Below are 23,925 nucleotides of genomic sequence, written 5' to 3'. Positions count from 1 at the left end.
AGCAAGGAATTTGAAGAATTTTGTAAGAAGTGTGGTATAGCACGGCAGAAGACTACTCCATATACACCTCAGCAAAATGGAGTCACAGAGAGAATGAACAAGACGTTGATGGAAAGGGCAAGAAGCATGCTCAGTGGTGCCGGGTTAGGACAAGAATTCTGGGCAGAGGCGGTGGATACTGCATGTTACCTGATCAATAGATCACCTTCATCAGCGTTGGAGGAAAAGACTCCACAAGAAGTATGGACTGGTAAGAAACCCTCTCTTTCACATCTAAGGGTATTTGGATGTGATGCATATGTACATGTTCCAAAGGAGAAACAAACCAAGTTGGATAGTAAATCTGAAAAGTGCATCTTTATTGGGTATAAGGATGGTTTAAAGGGTTATAAGCTTTGGAACCCAGTCACACGAAACGTTGTGTACAGCCGAGATGTGTTGTTCAGAGAGGTAAAAGATGTTATTCAACATGAAGTCCAACCAAAGGAACCTGAGAAGATAGAGTTTGAGGCAAAGGAGGAAGAATCAGACTCTGCAGCAGAGGAGGAATCAGAAGATGAAGAGCCACAAACTCCGGCTGTGAGAAGATCAGTTCGAGAAAGAAGGCAGCCAGAAAGGTATAGTCCATCTGCTTTCAGTTCAAATTTTGCTTTGTCTGTTACTGATGATGATCCTAGAACTGTGAAGGAAGCAGTGGATTTAGAGGATGGAAAACTCTAGAAAGAGGCCATGGTCGATGAAATGGAATCTTTGCACAAAAATGAGGCTTGGGATCTAGTGGAGTTTCCAGCTAGAAGGAAACCCATTGGCAGCAAATGGGTGTTCAAGAAGAAGACAAATGCAGAAGGAAAGGTGGAGAAATACAAAGCTCGGTTGGTAGCAAAAGGTTATTCCCAGGTGTCGGGAATTGATTTTGGTGATATTTTTTCTCCTGTTGCCAAGGTAAATTCTATTAGATTACTTTTATCTGTTTCTGCTGCTTTTGATTTTGAGGTAGAAGAGATGGATGTGAAGACAACATTTCTTCACGGGGATGTGGAAGAGGAAATCTACATGAAGCAACCTGAAGGCTTTGCGGTGAAGGGTAAGAAAAAACTGGTATGCAAGTTAAAGAAGTCTATGTATGGGTTAAAACAGTCACCAAGGATGTGGTATCAAAAATTTGATACATTTATATGGGGACTTGGCTTCACCAAAAGCAAAGTAGATCATTGAGTGTATTTTAAATTAATTGGTGACCGTGTTATTTATCTGGTCTTGTATGTGGATGATATGTTGCTGGTTGAAAATGAAAAAGAAATTATCCAGGATTTGAAGACCCAATTGTCCTCCAAATTCGACATGAAAGATCTTGGTGCTGCAAACTATATTTTGGGCATGGAAATTAAAAGAGATTGGTCAAAGAGGAAGCTCTGGTTAAACCAGAGGAAGTATGTCGAGACAATACTGCAGAGGTTTAATATGCAGGATAGTAAACCGGTGAAGGTTCCTATTCCTGTAGGTGTGAGGTTATCTGCTGAACAGTGTCCCAAGACACAAGAAGAGGAAGAGGACATGTCTCATGTTCCATATGCAAGTGCAGTGGGTAGCCTGATGTATGCAATGGTCTGTACTAGACCAGACATTGCACATGCAGTGGGAGTATTGAGAAGGTTTATGTCAAAACCTGGGAAGGAGCACTGGACAACTGTGAAGCGGGTTTTTAGGTATTTGCGTGGCACTAGTGATTATGGTTTGTGCTACCAAGGAAGACCAGGATTGGACAGAGTGTTGGATATTCATGGATTTGTTGATGCAAACTGGGTTGGAGATCTGGATCAGAGAAGATCTACAAGTGGGTATGTGTTTAACCTATTTGGAGGTGCAGTCAGTTGGATGAGTAAGAAACAACCTGTAGTGGCACTATCAACTACAGAGGCAGAATACATGGCAGCCACTCATGCAAGCAAGGAAGCAGTTTGGTTGCAGAGATTGTGTTCAAGTATGGGGTTAGTACAGGGAGCTATAAGAATAGACTATGACAACCAAAGTGCAATTTTCTTGGCAAAGAACCCTGCTTATCATTCAAAGACAAAGCACATTGATGTTCAGTATCACTTTGTGAGGGATATGATAGAAGACAGAAAGGTGTTGCTGGTAAAGGTGGACACTTTGAAGAATACTGTAGATGCATTGACAAAATTTGTGAGCTCTGAGAAGTTCTCTTGGTGTAGAGAAGCAATGGGAATCTCAGGGCTGAAAAAATGACTAAGCTCTCCTGTGGCCCCCTGTGGAAAGAAAACAAGTGGGAGATTGTTGGGTTGTGTAATATTCTTTCCACGTAGTTAATAGGGGGTTTGAAGGACACCCGTAACCCCAATTTATGGGGTCTGGGGCAGCGCCCCAGAAAATTTTGGTTTTGGACCATATGTTAGGTTGGGCGGACCTACCTATCGTTTTGTGCATGATTTTCGCACATGTTTTTTGGACGCGATGGTTTTTTTGGTCCATGGTATTGGACGCGATGGTTTTCGGTCCATGATATTGGATGCTTCGGCATGTATAAATATGTATTGTAACATTGAAAGGAATATAATGAAAAATCAAGCTGGTAGTCTCGGTTTTGGGATCCAGGGAAAATCTCTGTGCATATGTGTTTTATGGGTTATGCCCTCACATTGTTTATTTTCTTTGTTTAAGAATTCGTATGCAGGTAATTTCTGTACAGGGTTAAAAACTACACTTAAGTGGTACACTTCTAGGTTGCAAATGAATAGCATGGTCATGATATCAAATATGTAGAAGACCCTTAGGGATCTCTCCATATTCCTTAGAATGATTATTTATAACTTTTTGGAGATTCATTAGAGCAGAGGATTTAGATGTTTGAACATATAATGAAAACAATTGTGAAATTACACAATGGTGTCCCTTTTCTATAATTTTTTTCATGCTATTAGAGCTTATCACTTTACTAAATTTCTCCTGGATATCAATAAGTTAAATTTCCCTTCCATTTGAGAATAATCCTATGAAGATATCTTGAAAATTAAGTTCTATTGTTCCCAAATATTATAACCAATGGAACCCTAATAAAACATTAGAACCACCCATTTTGATTAAAATCATGAAATTAAAAAACAAATACTCTGCCATATTCATCATAATATCATGACACTTCTATGATAAATGTATAGTACCTCCATCTGCAATTTTTAATTTAAATTTTGGTATTGGATAAACAAAAGCATTCGAAAAGTTTTTCCAATTTGTAATTGATGAAGTTATGGGTACGACCTAAATCAATTAATACTATTTCCTTTCCATTTATAATATGTCATTCTATCTTGAGGGTTTCTGGAGTACTAATGTTGTCCAATGCATGACAAGAGATTGTTGGAGTAGTTTCTTACAACTCTAGTTCCTATGAAGTTTCTAGTTCTTTATATTCTTCATCTTCATAGTATATGTAGAGTAATTTCTTCTCGCTAAATTTATTCCCATTTCTATGCTTGTTATATAGCTGAAAAAAAATCCCTATTCTCTTCCTTCATCTATTCTTTTAGGATTTAGCCTTTCAAGTTTAGAGAGGGAGCATGATTTTCTCTATAGATATTATTAACCAATTTTCTGTTAGAAACTTGGAAAGGAAGAAATATTTTATCTAGTTGATAATTACTTGTGATATATTTTAATTCTTATTATCTTTATTATGTTTATTTTTATCTTAGTTCATCAAGAAATTACCAAAACCAAAACACAAATATTAGGGACATCATATGTAGGCACTCAGCCATGGCGAAAACCCCTATATAGGGGAAAACTCAGTCAAGAACTCTTCCTTCAGTAATTATAAATGAGATGGACCAATACCCTAGACCAATATACCTTCCTCCACCAATTAATCCCTCCAAGATTATTTAGTAGTCTATTCTTATCCAGCAGCTTCAGCCCAACAACAATCCAGAAATTTGACTTCCCAACTACAAATTTTCAATCCCATCAACAAAAATTTTACCCAGCGGTAGAATTACAATTTCGTCTCTTCCAGCAGCTCAAAAAATTCAAACATGTGTGTGTGTGTGTGTGAGAGAGAGAGAGAGAGAGAGAGAGAGAGGAGAGAGAGAGAGAGAGAGAGAGAGAGAGAGAGAATTTCGACTTCTAGTGCTTGAGAGAGATCTTCTTCCTTTTCACTAGCCTTCTTCCTCCTTTCCCTCGAAATTCACTCTTTTTTTGGCCCAGAAGATACAAATTGAACTTGGTAAGTGAGTGCTCCAAATGAGGTCATGTTGATGCCTTAGTTTATGCCCCTTAGTTTAGGCCGACTTGCCTAGTTTGCGACCGACTTGGTGGAGGAGGCCTAGAAGAACTAATTTACATTAAAATAATTTTCTTTCTTGACAAATAAATCCCAAGAAGGGTTCTTTACATTACGACATTGACAAGGACACTTGACATAAAACCTAGAAGCCTGCAATGGAGTATTTTACTTATAAACAATTGACCCAAGCATGAAACCCATACTTTAGTAAGTCAATTTATTTAATAATATTTTTTTTCTTTCTTTTGATAAATACATTACATCATGTCTCAAATACAATTATGAGTACCAACACTAGTTACATTCTTCGACACTCCCTCTTAACTACACAAGTACTCATAATTGAAAATATATAGAGGTACATGGAAGATCTCGAAAATGAACTACAAAGAGTTGTAGCACACTCAATGGTGCATACTAGATGCCTAACCATGGTAATCTATCTACGTGAGACTAAGATGGACTCAAGCTTTCATCCAGTCTAGGTACCATCACGCTTACTTGCTAACCATCAACCTAGGGATCTAGGTGTGTATACAAGGTCAAAGCTCCTTGACCAATGCTGCCCTCCCTCTTTGGGATTTAGACATAAACACATAGGCCGACTAGATGTCCTCTGAAGCATCCCTCGTTAGATTCCTCAACTCTCGCTAATTAAATAGATATATCCTTTTGGCCAAGGATTGTTCTCAAGTCTTCATCCTTATTTATGGAGAGATTTACGTATTTAAAGACAAACACCAATCCACAATACACTTTCAAACATACACATACAAGTAAACACAAACCTTTGCGGTTTCCAATCATCTTATTCATATTCAACTATTCATAATCTTTTTTTCTTTGTTTCTTTACCAACACAAATACATCCTCAATACATTGCAGATCTATTCATTCTCTAAATTATCCTACAAGGTATGCATCATGACTCATAATATTCCCTCCCTATCAACTGGGGAGATGTACTCTTTTCTTCTAACCATGCTCCCTCTTAACTTTTGGATATCAACAATTTTATTCATAAATAACATCAGTGAAGCTTCAATGTTTCACGAATTCATCAAGGTTATCTTGATCATCATCATCCTTATAAATTTCATCATGCTCACAATATTTTTCAATTACAAATATCTTCAACATGTTGAAGATTATGTACCAGCAAAAATTTAATAGCAAGTACAACCAAATACATATAGAAGCACGAGGTTAGCTATGCCAAATTCTTATAATGGAAGAAGTAAATAATTCAAACTTTAGACATCAAATACCTAAACCTAGTTAGGTTCATAATTTAATAAGAGACACGTTTATTTTCAGACTAGGCTTCAAATTCTTACTAGGGTTTTGTCACAAACCCTAGTTTCCATTTCAAGATACAAGATCTTAGATAACAAATCAAATAACAATCCAATCATAGTACTATACATCTAAGTTTCACTAATATATTCTTTGACATACTCTACTAGGGTTTGTTCCAAACCCTATATTTTCATCATCAAAACTAAAACATATCAGTAATGTCATCAAGTCCAATAAAATCAATTTCTACTAGGGTTTTGTTAGAAACCTTAGAATTCACAAACTAAACATGAGTATCAATAAGCATACTCACATATACATAACTAGGATATTATAATCATGCACTTGCATATCATAACAATATTTACTTGGTAAACCCAAGACATAGACATTAATACATTAAAGTTAGATAGATAACAATTTCGACAAGAATAGGGATTCGATCAGTTAGACGAATACACACTTAGGGTTTCATTCCTAGGATCTTACTATTACAAAGGTTTTTCTTACAAACCCTAGTTCGCCACGCCCTAAAGAATTAGGTTCTCTATCATAACAATACCAAAACTCTAAACATGAAGAGAATATGATTTCTAGACTTCATCAACCACACGAAGTAGGCTAGATTTTCATAAATATAGACATACCCTTAGGTTAGGGTTTTATAGTGAACCTCTTTAGGGTTCCACAAGAATGATATTATAATGACAATAGATTCAATCTAATGATTAATCACCCTAAAAAAACCTCTATGATTCAAAACCCTAGACATAACGATGTTAGTAATGTAGAGAAAATTTTAAAAGAAGAATGATCATACATTTTACATGAAGAGAATTTTTATAACAAAGCTTATAGTCTAAGACATATCTTGAGTTGTTTTTTAACAAACCTTGTAGGACATCAATGCTTGAAGGGCTTCTTTTGCACTAGATATGCTTCAAGTCTATCCTTTGAGGTATTCTTCATAGCCTTTGAGCATTAATATAAAGAAAAATATTATTAGCTTACAATATAAACATAAGAGAGAAACCAAATACAAAACAAGACACAAATAATAAGATACTTATCTTTTGGTAAAATGGTGATGACTCAATTCAGTCTTGGAGAGATATCTACAACTTATCAAAACTCAAAAGAAAGATGTTCTAAAAAAACATGTTAGACCTTAAAATTCTAGAAATCAAATAAAGAAAGAAAACAAATCAAAAGTAAAAATAACAACTATGTGTAGTGGCTCAATCCTTGTCCACGCTTTTGTTACATACTAAAACTTTACTCTTATATTATTTCTTTAAAAAAAATATTACAATTCTTACAACCAACAACAACACCCCCATTTGTTTTCAAAAATAAGTTTATATAAATTCTATAGACCATTAAAAAATAACAAACCATTCTTAAACCATACCTTAAAACCCGCTTTCTTTAAAATAAATTCATATTTCTTTTTTAACTTTAAAAAAAAAATATATATATATATATATATATATATATATATATATATATATATATATATATATATTTATATATATATATAGATATATATTATTTCAACAACAAATCTTCTCTCTTTTAAAAAAAACTTTGTATAGTCCCCTTTGAAAAGTCTTTAACAAGAGCCCTTTTAATATAGCCGCCTTGAAAAAAAAAACATTTGACTGCCCCCTTTTTTAAAAGAGAACTATGAACAAAGCCCCTCTTAAAAATATTTGAACGAGGCAATTTTTAAAACAATAACCATGAAGACTTTTTAGAGAATTACATGTAACCCTTTAAAAAAATACATCTTTCGAAAAACACTTCAAAATTTTAGGGCATATCATAAGCATTTGGAAATCCATGGAGGCTTTGAAAAATGAACCTTTCACCTTCGTTACTTTATTTTTAAATGTTGTGTTGTGTTTGCGCACTCCCGATACCAAGTTGTCACGCCCCTACACCTGCGGTAGTCTTCCAACCGCCTATAGCGAGGTGCGGCACCACCGAACGCTTTCTTTTCACCGATACTAACATTCATGGACTACGCCTACTTCCACATTAACATTACTTAGCTTGTGTTTCGCAACCAAGTAAACATACAATTATCCTTTATACTTAATGAAGCCCATACTCATTCATTATCATCATGCAATTATACCAAGAACAACAACAATTGCAACAAGTATAAAGGGGAGGGGCAACTCCCGAACAAGTCTACCCGACAATATATTATAACCAATGTTTCTTCAATAATACAATACAAGTAATGCTTGGCAAGATCCAAGCCAATACTTAGTTTCTTTTACAAAACATGCAACCAGCCTTTACAATACATGTGCACCTCTTGCACGAAGGGCGGTGCTCACCCGAGCCACGTAGATACGACGTCCTGCACAAATCTGCACATCCACCGAACCTCGGGCACACCTTGCCCACTCTTCGACCGACTCAAGGTAACCTCCAAGTGCACCTTCAAGTGGATCGCATGAGATATGCGCAGCTCCCCTTATTTCTGCGCACTTTAGTTTACCTCTTGATCTTATGCATAGAAGAGATGAGAGAATGTGTTGATGAGTTGTGAGCTCTCATGCTCCACTCATATATACACTTCTTAACTTGTTTACATGGGGTGTGCAGCCCCTTGGCCGACCCCAAAACCACATGTAATGTGCCCCATAAGGGCTCCTTCCAAGTTGGCTTGCACATGATACAAGTCTCCTTTCGCATCGTTATATATATCCCAACACTTAGCTGCATTTACCCAAGTGTCGTTCCATCGTTTCATGGTATCGTCGCATTCGGCTTGCACAAACGTCGCATTGTCGTTTGCCTTCACCCGCGCGCCCGCCCGTGCGCCCGCCCATGCGCCCGCTCGCGTGCCCTCATGCACGACTTCACCTGCACCCGTCGCACCCACAGCCAGAGGTCCTTACATCCTCCTCCACCTGAAATCGTTGTCGTCCTCGACAACATATCATCCTTAGTGACCAACTGCCACCAAGATCACCATACCAAGGCATGCACCTCAATGGTATGTCCTCCATCAGATATCATCTCGATCCATGATCATCGACTCCTCTGTCACAATCTCCACTGCAACATCCCGTGTCGACCTCATCATGTGTCACCATGTGATCCTCTGTCATGATACTCCAACAAAATGTTAACACATCTTTGCACACTTCGCGACCCCATGTCTGAACTATTTGGGTAGCTAATCCAATCATCACGCTCAATCCATGAGAGTGAACATCCTCATTCCATCATCAGTTGTTCCTCAAACATCTGCCACATCCACGACTCATCAAGAATCTACCTCCATAATCCATGCTCGGGTCCATGGAAACTCCATCCATCTACAACATGCCATGATGCTTGATGCCAAGCCATCCCTGCACCATCAGTCATACCTGCTCCAACATGTTTTAAGGACTCACTTCCATGAGAAGCTAACAATGAGCCCCATCTTCTCCATCCATCTAAGAAGATGTAGAGGGAGTCGAGCCTGAAGGCTCTCCCTCACTAATCAACTCAATCCATCTGTGAGGATCCTCAATCTCCATCCTTTGTAGATAAGCAACCCGGTCTTCCTTCTAGACATCCGACCTCACATATACCTACTCATCATCATCTTCACCATCCTCCATCAACTCTAGCCTTCTTTTCAAATCCAAGATGCTATCTGAAAGTGATCTAATGACCAATGACTGCTCGGTAAGCTTTGCCTCAACAGTAGACAGTCGCTTACTCATGTCTCCCATTCTCTTCTCATCCTCCATTCGCATCACTCAAAATTTACAATCAGGCCTTGTCACACCAATGGTTGGAACACCAATGGGTACATATTCCCTTCCATCATAAATGTAGAGCTTCTTCAAATGTGGAATGATCATAGCGTCAAATTGTTTCATGAATTCCATCCCCAATACAACTTCATAGTCATAAATCCGCACTATAGTGAAGTCGACATTCCCGGTCCATTCACCAAGTGTAGTGTCCACCCTCTCAGCTATACCAAGAATCTCAATAGGAGGAGAATTCACTGTCTTCATTTGTGCCTTTGCCGGTACAAATTTCAGCCTAATCCTTCTCGTAGTATCTTCACACATGAAGTTGTGAGAAGCCCCACTATCCACCATAGTGAGCACATCAGCACCTCCAACCTTCATTTGAACATACTCCAACTTGTTCCTTTCAGGATCCCTTCTAGAGACCTCCTCCGTAGTAGCAGAAGCACCAAGTATCTGCATCATCCCTACAGAACCACCTTCATTCCTCACATCCGATTGTGCAATAGCAGCCACCTTTGGTTTAGAAGGACAATTCTTCACAGTGTGTGGTCCAACACATATCCAACACTTCAAGGCTTTCTTCGTCTTCGAACTATCATCCGATTTCGAAGCATCTTCCTTCTTCTTATGTTTCAGTTTATCGGACTTCTTCTTCCTATCATCAGAAGTCTCATCATAATGCTCCACCAACCTGTCAAGAGCAGCAAAATCTTCTTCAAGTGTCCTAATCTTCTGCCTCTTCACTTCATTGCATGCCCAAGGCTTCAACCCAATAATGAAGTTGAACACCTTGTCCCTGTCCGCCATGTCAGGAAGTTCCAGAGCTACACTTGCAAACTCCCACTGATATGCTTGTAGGCTCCCGGTTTGCTTTATGTACTTAATCTTTGTCCTTGCTTCCCATGTTTCATCCTGAGGACTGAAATGAGTTTGCAAAGCTTTCTTCATGTCATCCCGTGAAGTGATGTCATCAGCACTGCCATTGGCAATCTGATCCAACCTCCTGCGCCACCACATCTTAGCATCCTTTGTTAAGAACTGAGCATCTACCTTGACCTTTGTCTCATCATCAGATAGACCCAACCGTTCCAAGTATTTCTCCATGTCCCATAGAAAGTTACCAAGAGTCTTTGCATTCCTTGTGCCATCATAAGATTCTGGTTCCTTGACCTTCACATGAGGCACTCCTCCACCTGAGTTATGCCTCACAGCCTTCTTCAACACTGCGATCTCATCCTTGGCTTTGTCAAGAGTTTTCTTCAAGTTCACGATCTCTGTAAGAACCTGATCCCTTGCTTCTTCAACCTCCTTGACCCTTACTTCAAGTTGTGTGCATATAAGATCAGTGTACTCATACTGTGTCCGGAGTTCATCATGTTGTGTTCAGAGTTCATCGAGCTCTTCTTTCATCTTCAAATTGGCCTCTTGTTCTTTAGCGAACAAGCCCATATTCTTATCCCAAGAAATCTCCATATCCTCCATCTTTTCCAACACTTTTTCAATGAACCCAATAGTAGTATCCTTCACAACGTGACTAGACCCAGCCTGAGATTCGACTGCCATCTATAACAGCTTCTTTCTACTTTGCAATCTAGTTTCGACCATCCAACAGCTTCATCAAGTCACCTGCAATTAGAACCAACCCTTGTTCCACTTGCGTGAAATGGTTTAATTCACCTGCAAGCGCTTGTCACGAGTAACCCTGCTCAACAGCTTCAAACTGAAGTCTTGTTCTCACCTGTCAAGTGTATACCGGCTTCAATGCTTCAACACATGAGCCTGTTCACAAGATTCAACCTATCACAAGCAAACCTTGCTCTGATAAGCTCTTCACCAAGCTCTGATACCAACTGTCACTCCCCTACACCTGCGGTAGTCTTCCAACTGCTTATAACGAGGTGCGGCACCACCGAACGCTTTCTTTTCACCAATACTAATGTTCATAGACTACGACTACTTCCACATTAACATTACTTAGCTTGTGTTTTGCAACCAAGTAAACATGCAATTATCCTTTATACTTAATGAAGCCCATAATCTTTCATTATCATCATGCAATTATACCAAGAACAACAACAATTGCAACAAGTATAAAGGGGAGGGGGAACTCCCGAACAAGTCTGCCCGACAATATATTATAACCAGTGTTTCTTCAATAATTCAATACAAGTAATGCTTGGCAAGCTCCAAGCCAATACATAATTTCTTTTACAAAACAGGCAACCAGCCTTTACAATACATGTGCACCTCTTGCACGAAGGGCAGTGCTCACCCGAGCCACCTAGATACCCTTTACCAAGTCCTGCACAAATCTGGATATCCACCGAACCTCGGGCACACCTTGCCCACTCTTCGACCGACTCAAGATAACCTCCAAGTGCATCTTCAAGTGGAGCGCATGAGATATGTGCATCTCCCCTTATTTTTGCGCACTTTAGTTTACCTCTTGATCTTATGTGTAGAAGAGATGAGAGAATGTGTTGATGAGTTGTGAGCTCTCATGATCCACTCATATATACACTTCTTAACTTGTTTACATGGGGTGTGCAGCCCCTTGGCCGACCCCCAAACCACATGTAATGCACCCCATAAGGGCTCCTTCCAAGTCGGCTTGCACATGATACAAGTCTCCTTTCGCATCGTTATGTATATCCCAACACTTAGCTGCATTTACCCAAGTGTCGTTCCATTGTTTCATGGTATTGTCGCATTCGGATCGCACAAACGTCGCATTTTCGTTTGCCTTCGCTCGTGCGCCCGCACGCCTGCCCACGTGCCCGCTTTTGCGCCCGCCTGCACGCCCTCGTGCATGACTTCACCGGCGCCCATCGCACCCGCAGCCGGAGGTCCTTACACAAGCTCGCGTGAAAATTTGCGCACTATATTGACGGGTATGTTGCGTGAGTTTTAAAAATTAGACAATTTGATAAGGGTTGGACACTTTTGCACAATTTCTTCTTTGAGGGGGTGCAAAAGTGACATATTGGGCTTTCTTCATAGATGTACAATTGACACACTTTCTTTTTTTTTACAGGTGTGAAATTCAAGCTGGTTTTGCAATTTCTTCTTGATCTCATAGAAATGAACTCAGACGAAACTGATATTACTTGGTAAACCCAAAACATATTGAAACACTGCTCTCTCTAGAGTCTTATGTGACCTGACAATTCTTTTCTTTGCTGTGCTCAGGGAGTCTTGCTCAGGCTACATTCTAATACCATAACAAAGAAGGAAAAAAATAAAGAGAAATAGGATTACTCTTTTCAATATTCTTAAATAGTTATGTAAGATTATTGGAGACATTAACAATAAATGGTTGTAGTGAGAGTGAACTAAAGTGGACTAAGTGAAACTAAACTAAGACACTTGGATAGACAATTTTGACACCTAAAATGTAGTTAGAATTATATTATCCAACAATATAAAAATTTAGATATTTAATTAAAATAAAATAAATTTCCATATTAAATAAATATAAAATATTTCAAATTTTAATGTTTAAGGTTTAATTAAAATAATTGTTATATTTGGTTAAACTTTATGGGGATAAGGAGTAGTGGTTTAAGGTTGTAAATTTATGATATATATCATTTAAGGATCCTGTGGTATAATTAGTAAAAGAAATGACATTTTTTGTGATCTATATTCTTTTTTTTTTTTTTTTTGTATCCGAGGAATTCATAACTACGACAATTCTTGTGCTCCTATGATATTGCCACTATAACCCCTGCCACTGCCCTTCTCCGAAGAACCGAGCATGAGTAATGAATAGATCGAACCTGTGACCTAGAGGCACAAACTCTCTCAAACTCCTCACAAACTCCCTAGCAATAAAAACTCTACCAAACTCCTCACAAACTCCTTAGCAGTACGTTGACTCACCACAAGTCCAAACCACTAGTCTATTTTATTTAAAAGTAGTGAACTTTAGGAATTATAAATTTAACTTAGTTCCAATAAAAACTCTCTCAAACTCCTTAGCATTATGTTGATTCAACACAAGTCCAAATCGCTAGTCTATTTTATTTAAAAGTGGTGAACTTTAAGAATTATAAATTTAACTTAGTTCCAGTGAATTTTGAAGTGTTGAATTTAATTATATTCAAAAGTGATTTTAAAGATTAAAAAAACTCAATAGGAGAGCTCACTGCTAATTACTTTGACCAAAAATCAAATAACATTTTTTAAAATGTACATTATAATATATATATATATATATATATTTTTTACAATATTTTATTTGGTTTTTCCTATATTTCTTGCGTTATCTTTATATTAGACACAATGATTACTTTAATTAAATACATCATGCTTGTTCGTCCTAAAAAACATGATTACTTTAATTAATGCAATGTACTTTTATAAGAGTATCGGTACTCAAGTTGCAGCGTTTATAGTTGTCTATCATTGACGAGGTACGGATTGGTACTTAACATTAAATTTTCCATCTTGAACAACTTATCAGCAGCAAGGATGATGTGGTTAGCAAATTCTCTTTGCCATAGTCTAACTAGCCAAACGAATTGTCTGGAAAATGGAAATTCTAGTCATATTTAGAGAAAATCTGGCAAGGATTTTGGTAAATCCAAGCTATAGTTGTTAAACTTCAAAATTTTAGTTGTTTCAGATGTTTTTTATCGTACTGAATCCATTTCCACCATCAAAAACACGATTCAAACACTATCTCTGGAAGATTTTTCGAAATGTTTTTACCCGAATTCCAACCACATTTGGCCCTCCAGAAAACTCCTCCCCTCGACGACTCCATTTTCCTTTAGCAACGAAATTGTGGACCTATTCCTATACCGTATTCGGAAGTTGGTCGACAATTGCTACGGTCTTCAAGGATTCTTAGCCTTCAACGCACTTAGTGGAGGAACCGGTTCTGGTCTTGGTTCTCTTCTACTGGAACAACTTTCAATGGACTATGGAAAAACATCCAAGCTTGGATTCAGTGTGCATCCATCACCACAGGTCCCAACTCTGGTTATTATGCCATACAACAACATTCTCTCTAAGATCTATCTTCTAGAACACACCGACGTGGTCGTTCTCTTCAAAAGTGAAGTGATTTATGATATTTTCCATCATTGTTTGGACATTTCACGTCCCGCATACACAAATATGAACCGACTTGTCTCACATGTCATTTTTTCATTGAACACGTTTGTACATTTTGACGGTGCCATGAATGTCGATGTAACGGAGTTCCAACAAAAATTGTCCCGTATCCTCGAATCCACTTTATGATTTTCTCTTGCGCCCTACTAATATCTCAAGAAAAGGCCTACCATGAGCAACTTTCGATGGAAGAAATTACTAACACTGCATTTGAGTCGTCTTCCATGATGGCTAAGTGCCATCCTTGGCCATAGAAAATACATGTCTTGCTTTTTCACGTACCACGGAGATGTCATGTCAAAGGATGTTGATGTTAGAAGGAATTAATTCCAACTACCTGCCATTATTACAGTCCTTGGATTAATCTAGAATTCCACAGATGTTATAGGTGCAGTTTCTAGAATTCATTGACAAATAGGCAAGATTCCTGGAGAAGCCACCGCCCCATCAAACTCCAGAAATTTCTCTGTCATGTATAAATACCTATTCAATCATCGAATGAAGGCAAGTTTATGAGTTCTATGTTTCAATGCATGATCTCTGATTTGGTATCAGCGCTAGTGTGAGGTTGAGTTGTGAAGAGCTGTGAGACAGCTTAGTGTGTGCTGATAAAGAGTCGTGAGCATGGGCGACTGAGCCATGAGTGTGGTCACTGAGTTCTGTGTTGAGTTGCTGCAGTCTATGGGAGGGAGCCGAATTGTTGGAGAGACTAAAGAGTGCGATTGAGAGAGCTCCTGGAGAGAAAACATCAAAGTGAGCTTGGAGAATGGCGTGCTAGTAATGAGCATGCCGAAGGTAGAGAAGTTTGTGTGAATTCTTTCCTGTGTATAGCCAGTGTGAGATATCTGTTGCAGAGAAATTTGTTTGAGTTCTTTCCCGTGTTTCAGAGAAGTTTGTTTGTAGCAGATAAAGACTCTGAAGGGAAAACCTGGACGAAGGTGACTGAGTGTGGACGAAGGATTGTGTGTGAGTTTCATTCAGTTTATAACTGTTATTTCTCATTATGATTTTTTGGTTTTTTTTCAATCTACGAAAGGCAATTTTTTCAAAGAAATCACTAAACAAATCTTCGTTGGAGCTAGTGAACTAATAAATAGTACGTTTGAATAGGCGTTTCAATATAATTGGATTATATGACAAGATATTCCTTTCCACAAAAAGAGAACGATGCATATAGGGATGGTGTAGGATGTTCTCTGATGTTCAACATTTACTTCACATGTAGCTGATTGGAACAATTCTTACAAGTTGCAAATCTAAACATGGAATAGATCATAGGAAGGTCATCACTTACAAAGAGTTTTAAGGTTATGTATTTTTTGTAAACTTTTATGTAAATGGTGTTGTGAAAAGAAAAAAGGAAGAAGGAAAGGCAACCATATATTGGATAATTTTTTTTCTGAGAATTTATAAAAATTAGTAATTTTTTGGTGATTGGTAAGGTGAAAATAAGTAACAATGGCTAATATATTGGCTGAATCTTATATATCTGACTCTAAGAAATTAGATGGTGAAAATTATGCAAATTGGAAGTTTAAGTTGCAGACTTTGATAGAAGGCAACAATACATGGGCGATTGTGTCTGGAGCTGAAGTTAAGCCAATGTCCCCTCAAGCCACAAATGCTGCAATTCAAGATTGGGAGCGATGGGAAAACAAAGAAAAGGTGCTTTTGCGGATGACGGTTAAGGACAACATTATTCCACACATTAGAGAGTGCAAAACATCCAAGGAGACATGGGACACTCTCAAAAAATTGTATGAGACGAAGACTACAAATCGAATATTGTATTTGAAGAGTAAGTTTCTTTCAATTAAGACGGAAGAAAATGAAAGTGTTAGTGATTTCATTTCTAGAATTAAAGATCTAAAAGATAAAGTAAGTGACATTGGTGAATCAGTATCTAGTACAAACTTGGTTACTGTGACATTAAGTGGAATGCTTGATGAATATCAAATGTTTATAACTAGTCTTTCAGCTAGAGAGAAGGCTCCTACTTTTGATGAATTGGCAGGTATACTTATGTAGGAAGAAGAATGGAGAAGAAGCATTAAACAGAATTCTCCTAATTTAGATTTAGCATTGATGGCCAAAGGGAAGAAGTCCTTCAAAGGTAAATAGTGGGAGAAAAATAAAGGCAAAAAGCCACAGGTAAAATCATTTCAAAGTACCCATTTTCCAAGGACAAATGCCAAATCGAGTAGAGATGATGTGTGTTATTACTGTGGAAAACCTGGTAATTTTTCTAAGAATTGCATGAAAAGGAGGTCTGGTCAATTTAAACAAAGAAGACATTCAGGAAATTATGTTGATAGTGATGAAGCAATTAATCAAGATGTTAGCAATCTTAAATTGTTTGTGTCCAAAGCTGCTTTATCAGCAAAAACTGATAATGATAATGCTTGGTTTATAGATTCTGGTGCATCAATCCATATGTCATGCAAAAGAGATTGGTTTGATACTTATCATGAGATTAATAAGGGAGGACACATCTATTTAGGAGATAATAGATCACATGAAATTAAAGGATATGGTAATATAAGTGTTATGATGCCTAATGGACAAGAAAAATAAATTCAAAATGTGATGTATGTTCCTGGATTAAAGAAGAACTTAATATTAGTCTCTACTATCACAGATCAACATTTAAAAGACGAATTTGTGAAATCACGTTGTTTGGTAAAGGATGTGTAGGACAACTACAAGTTTGTTGCAAAAGGAATGAGAGTTGGAGGCTTATACAAGTTGGATGTAATGAAAAATGGGCATCAAGATTTGGCATCAACAGGCATGTCAACTATAGAGCTCTGGCATCAAAGGTATGGGCACTTAAATCACAATGACCTAATGTTACTACAAAGGAAATTGATGGTAGAAGGTCTTCCAATTATTAAGGGTGAAAACTTTGAATGTGAAGGTTGTGCACTAGGAAAACAACATAGGGAAGAATTTGTTGTGCATGAAAATAGAAGAAAACATGGAATACTTGAACTGATGCATACTGATGTATGTGGTCTAATGCAAACTAAGTCACTTGGTGGAGCATATTACTTCCTTATATTTATTGATGATAGCACTAGATACACCTGGGTATACTTCATAAGAAGAAAAAGTGACGTGTTTGAATACTTTAAAGAATTCAAGAATATGGTTGAAAAGCAAACAGGGAAGAACATTAAAATTCTTCGATCAGATAAAGGTGGTGAATACACTTTAGGAGCTTTTATCAAATATTGCAAAAAAAATGGAATTATGCAACAATTTACAGTGCCACATACAGCTCAACAAAATGGAGTAGCTGAAAGAAAGAACAAAACATTAGTTGAATGTGCTCGAAGTATGATAAAAAGTAAAGGACTTTCTAATAGTTTTTTGGCTGAAGCCATTAATATAGCTGTATATCTTAAAAATAGAAGCCCTACTAAGTATCTTGAGCACAAAACACCATTTCCAGCATTTTATGGCTTTAAACCTAAAGTTAATCATTTAAGGATATTTGGATGCAAGGCCTTTGCTCATATTCCTAAATAGGATAGGAAAAAGTTAGATGCCAAAGTCATCAAATGTATTTTTATTGGATATTGTACTAATAAAAAACATATAAAATTTCTGATCCAAGCACTCACAAGGTCTTTGCAAGTAGAGATGTTATATTTCACGAACATGTAGATAAACAAATAAATGAAGATGAACATAATACATCGCAGTCTTCTTATGAAAACTTTAAGGAAGAAGAAGTTGTGGAATCAACCCAAGAACTAGCACACATGGACATTGCAAAAGACCCATCAAGGGATCAAAGTCCACAAAGAAGTGATAAAGGCACTCCACAGAGAAGAAAAGTAGAAGGTACTCCACAAAGTAATGAACCTCTAAGAAGGTCAACACGACATATTCAATCCCCCATCATGTATAAAGATTATGCCTTAACGTCTCAAGCAATGACTGTTTTTGAGCCCTTAAATTATGAACAAGCCAAAAATCATAAAGAATGCATGGAAGCTATGAAAGAAGAGTATGACTCTATAATAAAAAATGAAACTTGGGAATTAACAAAATTACTTGAAAATAAAGTTCCCATAGGATCAAAATGGTTGTACAAGACAAATAGCATAGACAAGTATAAGGCAAGATTGGTTGCAAAAAGTTATTCACAAAAAGAAGGTATAGAATATGAAGATACCTTTCCTCCGGTTGCAAAAATGAATACAATCAGAATAATGATAGCATTGGAAACTAAATATGATTGGAAACTACATCAATTAGATGCAAAGTCAGCTTTTCTAAATGGTGACTTAAAGGAAGAAATTTATCTTGTTCAACCAGAAGGATTTCTAAAGAAGGGTCAAGAACATCTTGTATGCAAGTCAAAAAATGCCTTATATGGACTAAAATAGGCCCCTAGATATTGGTATGAGAAAATCGACAAATTCTTCTTCTAGCAAGGATTTAAAAGGAGTAAAAATGATCCTAATTTGTATGTCAAGATAGATAGAAATGAGGATATAGTATTACTTTATATATATGTTGATGATCTAATAATAACAAGGAGCGCTGATAAATTAATTACAGATACAAAAATGAAGTTATCACAGGAATTCGAGATGAAGGATCTTGGTGAAATGCACTATTGTCTAGGTCTTGAAGTATGGAGAAATGATGGAAGAACCATAATCACACAAAACAAATATACAAATGAAGTACTAAAGAGATTTCATATAAATGAATGTAAAGCAGTGAGTACTCCACTAGAACAAAATATCAAATTAAGAAGTGATGATGGAACAAAAGAGGTGAATGGAACATTTTATCGACAATTAGTGGGAAGTCTGAATTATCTCACTAGCATGAGACCAAACATTGCTTATGCAATAAGCATACTTAGTCAATTCATGGCTAAGCCTCATCAAATCCATTGGATAGCTGCAAAAAGGGTCATTCGATACTTAAAGGGAACTATCAATTTTGATATTGAATATACTAATGTTTGAAATGTTGAATTGATAGGTCATTCTGATTCTGATTGGGCTGGAAATCCAGATGACGGGAGATCCACCACTGGATACATCTTCAACATAGGATCAGGAGCCATATCGTGGAGCAGTAAGAAACAGGCAACAGTTTCCTTGTCATCAACTGAAGCAGAATATAAAGCATTGTGTAGTAGCACCTGTGAGGCTATATGGCTTAGAAGAATAATTGAAGATTTTGGTGAAGGTCAACAAGAACCTACAGTAATCAGATGTGACAATCAAAGCACCATCAAACTAGGGAACAATCTTGTATGTCATGCAAGGTCAAAACATATAGACACACAATATCATTTTGTAAGAGAAAAGGTCCAATTGAAAGAAATTTCTCTAATGTACTGTAATACAAATGAGAATGTAGCTGACATATTCACTAAGCCTCTTGGGAAGGCAAAATTTGAGTTTTGTAGAAGTAAGTTATGTGTTGTAGAAAAATTAAGATTATATTGCAAGCCTACCTGAAACTTAGACCAGCAGGCATGTCGATTAAGAATATGTTTATAGTGTTCTATATATTTGTTATATGGTTGGAATTAAGGGGGAGTGTTGGAAGGAATTAATTCCAACTACCCACCATTATTACAGTCGCTGGATTAATCTAGTATAGGTTCAGTTTCTAGAATTCATTGACAAATAGGCAAGCTTCCTGAAGAAGCCACCACCCCATCAAACACCAGAAATTTCTCTGTCATGTATCAATACATGTTCAATCATCGCATGAATGCAAATTTTTGAGTTTTGTGTTTCAATACATGATCTCTGATTGTGAATGTTGCAGTTGCAACGATTAAGACAAAGAGAACCATCCAGTTTGTCGACTGGTGTCCCACAGGATTTAAATGCAGAATCAATTATCACCCTCCCACCGTTGTCCCTGGAGGCGATTTTGCTAAGGTTCGGAGAGCCGTGCGCATCATCTCCAACTCACCCAGTGTTGTGCTCCACATATAGATGGAACCCTTTTCTTTTATGTGCCGTGAATGGAAACATGTTTGTCCGTTTTTGGTTTACAGGAGGGGAAGCTAGTTTATGGCATCCAGTGGGTTAAATGTGACATGGCAGACAACGTGGATTACATCTGGAAACATTAATTATTGAAGTAAATTGCTGATGCGCTGGAAATTAAATGCACATATTATTATTATCCTGTCCGAGGCAGTATTACTCATTCGATAGGAGGATTGAATGCTAATTACTTTGTCATTTGACTAAAACTTTCTAAAATATACGTTATAAAAAATACATATACTTATCTTTTACAAAATTTTATTTTGTTTTTCCTATATTTCATTGGTTATATTCTTGTTATGCAAATTAATGTAATGTACTGTCATAAGAGTACCAGTGCTCAAGTTGCAGCTGGGAATTTATGAAATCATTAAACTGGACATTAATTTTGTTACCGTGGAAGATTGAAACGTTTTTAACTTTTTCTGGCTTTCTAAAACTTAATAACGATTTTTAGAGATAATCTTGTTAAAATTTACATTAACTAAGTTTTGGTTTTATTTCTCTCATATTTCTGCTACCATTTCCATCTTGATAATGCCTTCCATATTTCTTCCCGGACTGTGCATTGTATGTCACTGATACATCACGACCCAAACCGAAATTCTACTCCATTTGGCTTCTCATTGGAGAACTATTATATGTTGTTTCATTGCATCTGGTTTAGGAGGGAGCACTGAAGACACACGAATAATTAAGTGGGCCATCCTAAATGTCATCTCACGGTGTCTAATCATTATTGCGTTTTATAAACTCTATTTTTTTTTTAAAGTAAGAGAGGTTGCAAGAATAATTAAAAGGTCCATCATTAATGTGTTGGTGATATTTAAGAGAGAGGTTGCAAGAATAATTAAAAGGTCCATCATTAATGTGTTGGTGATATTTAAGACAAATTCACATGCTTAAAGAAATCACGAAGCTTTTTTAAATCCAATTATTAAAATATAAATATTTCTTGTACTGTTAGGTAATCCAAATCCAATCAATAAAATAAGATTTCATGTACTTTGCAATCTTTGGAGTTTTAACTATATTCTTGAAATTTATAATAGTATGCATGTATGATATTTTCATTTAATAATGTCATGCAATTAATTGTAGTTATTTAATTATGTATTAAATTCAGTACTTGGACAATGATATTAAATGTAGCTCTTTGATTGTAACTTGGATGGACAAAAATTGTGTTTATTGATGGCATTAGGGATTGAATGAAAATCTGTCGCTCTTCATAAGAGAATACGCATCATCATAGTAAGAGACGACACCTTTGTTGCAATTTATATAGGGTAATCATCATGGGTTGCAAATATACAATTTCAATTGCTAATTTTACATTTATTTCAAATTACTTATTTTTTAATTAAAAACATACCAATTATTGTAAACATCAATTGAAAATATATACCAGTTATTATAAACACTATTTGTTAATATAAGAGAATCCCATCAAATATTTTATAGCCTTTGTAACTCTAATTGGTTTAGGATCATCCCATTTAACAATTTGCACCTTTCTCGAGATTTTCTAGGTATTTTGATTCTATCCATACGTTCAAGAGTTAATTCAACGATGAGGTGGGAAAAATATGTAAGAGTTTCTATATACACTAAAACAAAATCTTCTTGCTAGAATGAATAGGTTATAGCTTTTTAAAGCTATATTTGCACAAACATTGAAATCAAAGACTTTCTTTTAAATTGTACTAACTACCAAACAACAAAAATTGAATTCTAAACCTTAAAACTAACTTAAATTCAGTATATTTACTCTAATTTAATTATAGTTAAACTAAGCGACAGAACTTACTACTATATAACACTTGTTAAAAATTCTACTAACAAATTTAAACCAAAAAAATCATTTCAAGAAATTATGAAAAATATAAACCTGCCTTTAGCTTGTAAATCAATATGAAATCAGTAATAAAAGCTATTAGAAATTATAAAAAGTTTAAACCTCTCTTTAGCTTGTAAATCAATAGGATTATAAGACATCATAAATCTACGAAATGAGTAATAAATCGCTCTGCCTCTTTAAAAATCCATGATTGAGCAAGATAGATCCACTTACGGAGAAAAGGAAATTGTAACCCGTCTCCAACACCTGGCCGAAGAAGCGCACCCTTCTCCACATCATCTTCAAGTAATTTGGACTCATAAGGGGCATCACGGGTGTGTAATCGACACCCTCTGTCTTCATCAGATAACAATACTTGTGCATCTCCCTGCAGCGCTGTAGTGCCTCGTTATCCGCTGCAACAATGAGAAGATTATGCAGCAAGTGTTCAGTTCCGTTGCCCACTCGAAAACTTTCCAAGAACAGATCGAGCATGCTATTATTTTGCGCCCATGCTGCGTTAAGCAACGTGATTATAACAGTCCTGTTTGAGTTCGCAACCTTCGACAGTATTAATTCAAGCTCCACCATATCGCTGGATACTGGAGTACTGTAATTAGTCTGCACAATTATACAGTCAAGCCTTATAAATACCATAACCCTAGAGGGATCTATGCTAATATAAATTTATAAATATTTTGAGGGATTACAGACTTACATGATGATTTGTAGGTTGGGTACACGACCCTGGCATTTTAAAGAGTTCTTCAGAATTACGCGAAAACGAACTTAACGCAAAGGGATAATTGAACTCTTTTTGGGCCTTCAAAAACCCTAAGTAGATTAATCCTACCAGTGTGATACAAAGCAAGACCACGTTCACGTTCCTCAGCTTGCTCTGAATGATCGCCATGGAAATATTCCTCATTTTCTTTCTTTCCAATCTTATTTTAAGCTCCCACACACAAATTCTTGAGAACCGACGTTCAAGATTCTCTGAGGAACAATCTTGTATGAAATACCATGCTGCCTTCAAATTCTCAGATGACCAGGTTCTCTGAGGAACAATCTTGTATGAAATACCAAGCTGCCTTGAAATTCTCAGATGACCAGGGGAATTGGCGTTGTGCAAGGAAGTCAGAAAATTAAGGTTGAAAATTAAGGTTCGGCGGTGCATGATGAAGACCACCGGATTGGCAGTCTACAGATAAGGGTGAGAGAAATTAGTGGTCGTTATGAATGGTAGGTTCAGACTTCAAGTTTGACCAGGCAACAATTGACCGTTGGCACCCACGGGAATTGGAAACTTTAACAGCGATGAAAAGCTCTCACAAGCAGGAAGCTTGATGGATTTCGGAAATACCTCGAAATCAGATTGAGATAAGCTCACGCAATTAACTTCTCTCCTAATCGTAAAATTCCAAAATATTTTCAAAATGTATAATTAACACAAGTTCAACGCCCACAAACTATGAAGTAAGATGTGCGCTCAAACCTAGAAATTCACTTTCACATTAAGGACATGACGATGAAATTGTTCGGCCACCGTTCATT

General features: G+C 36.8%; 1 protein-coding gene across 1 annotated transcript in view; it reads right to left on the bottom strand.

Annotated features, from left to right (window-relative positions):
- LOC149226729 (uncharacterized protein At4g15970-like) overlaps positions 1-23,564 on the bottom strand; it is a 40,442-nt gene extending 16,878 nt beyond the window's left edge. Inside the window, exons 1-2 of the mRNA XM_089377576.1 lie at positions 23,090-23,564; positions 22,606-22,992 (exon numbers count right to left, since the gene is read on the bottom strand). Of these exons, the coding sequence (XP_089233702.1) occupies positions 22,606-22,992; positions 23,090-23,548 (846 nt within the window). The 5' untranslated portion in view covers positions 23,549-23,564. The remainder of the gene's footprint in view (positions 1-22,605; positions 22,993-23,089) is intronic.
- Between the last annotated feature and the right edge of the window lie 361 nt (positions 23,565-23,925).

This window comes from Pinus tabuliformis, chromosome J (genome assembly GCF_031772625.1).
Source record: "Pinus tabuliformis cultivar Carrire ecotype Pingquan chromosome J, CPIR1, whole genome shotgun sequence".
Classification (NCBI taxonomy): domain Eukaryota; kingdom Viridiplantae; phylum Streptophyta; class Pinopsida; order Pinales; family Pinaceae; genus Pinus; species Pinus tabuliformis.
The sequence above is the reverse complement of the archived record's forward strand: the minus strand, read 5'-3'. Positions and strand labels throughout refer to the sequence as shown.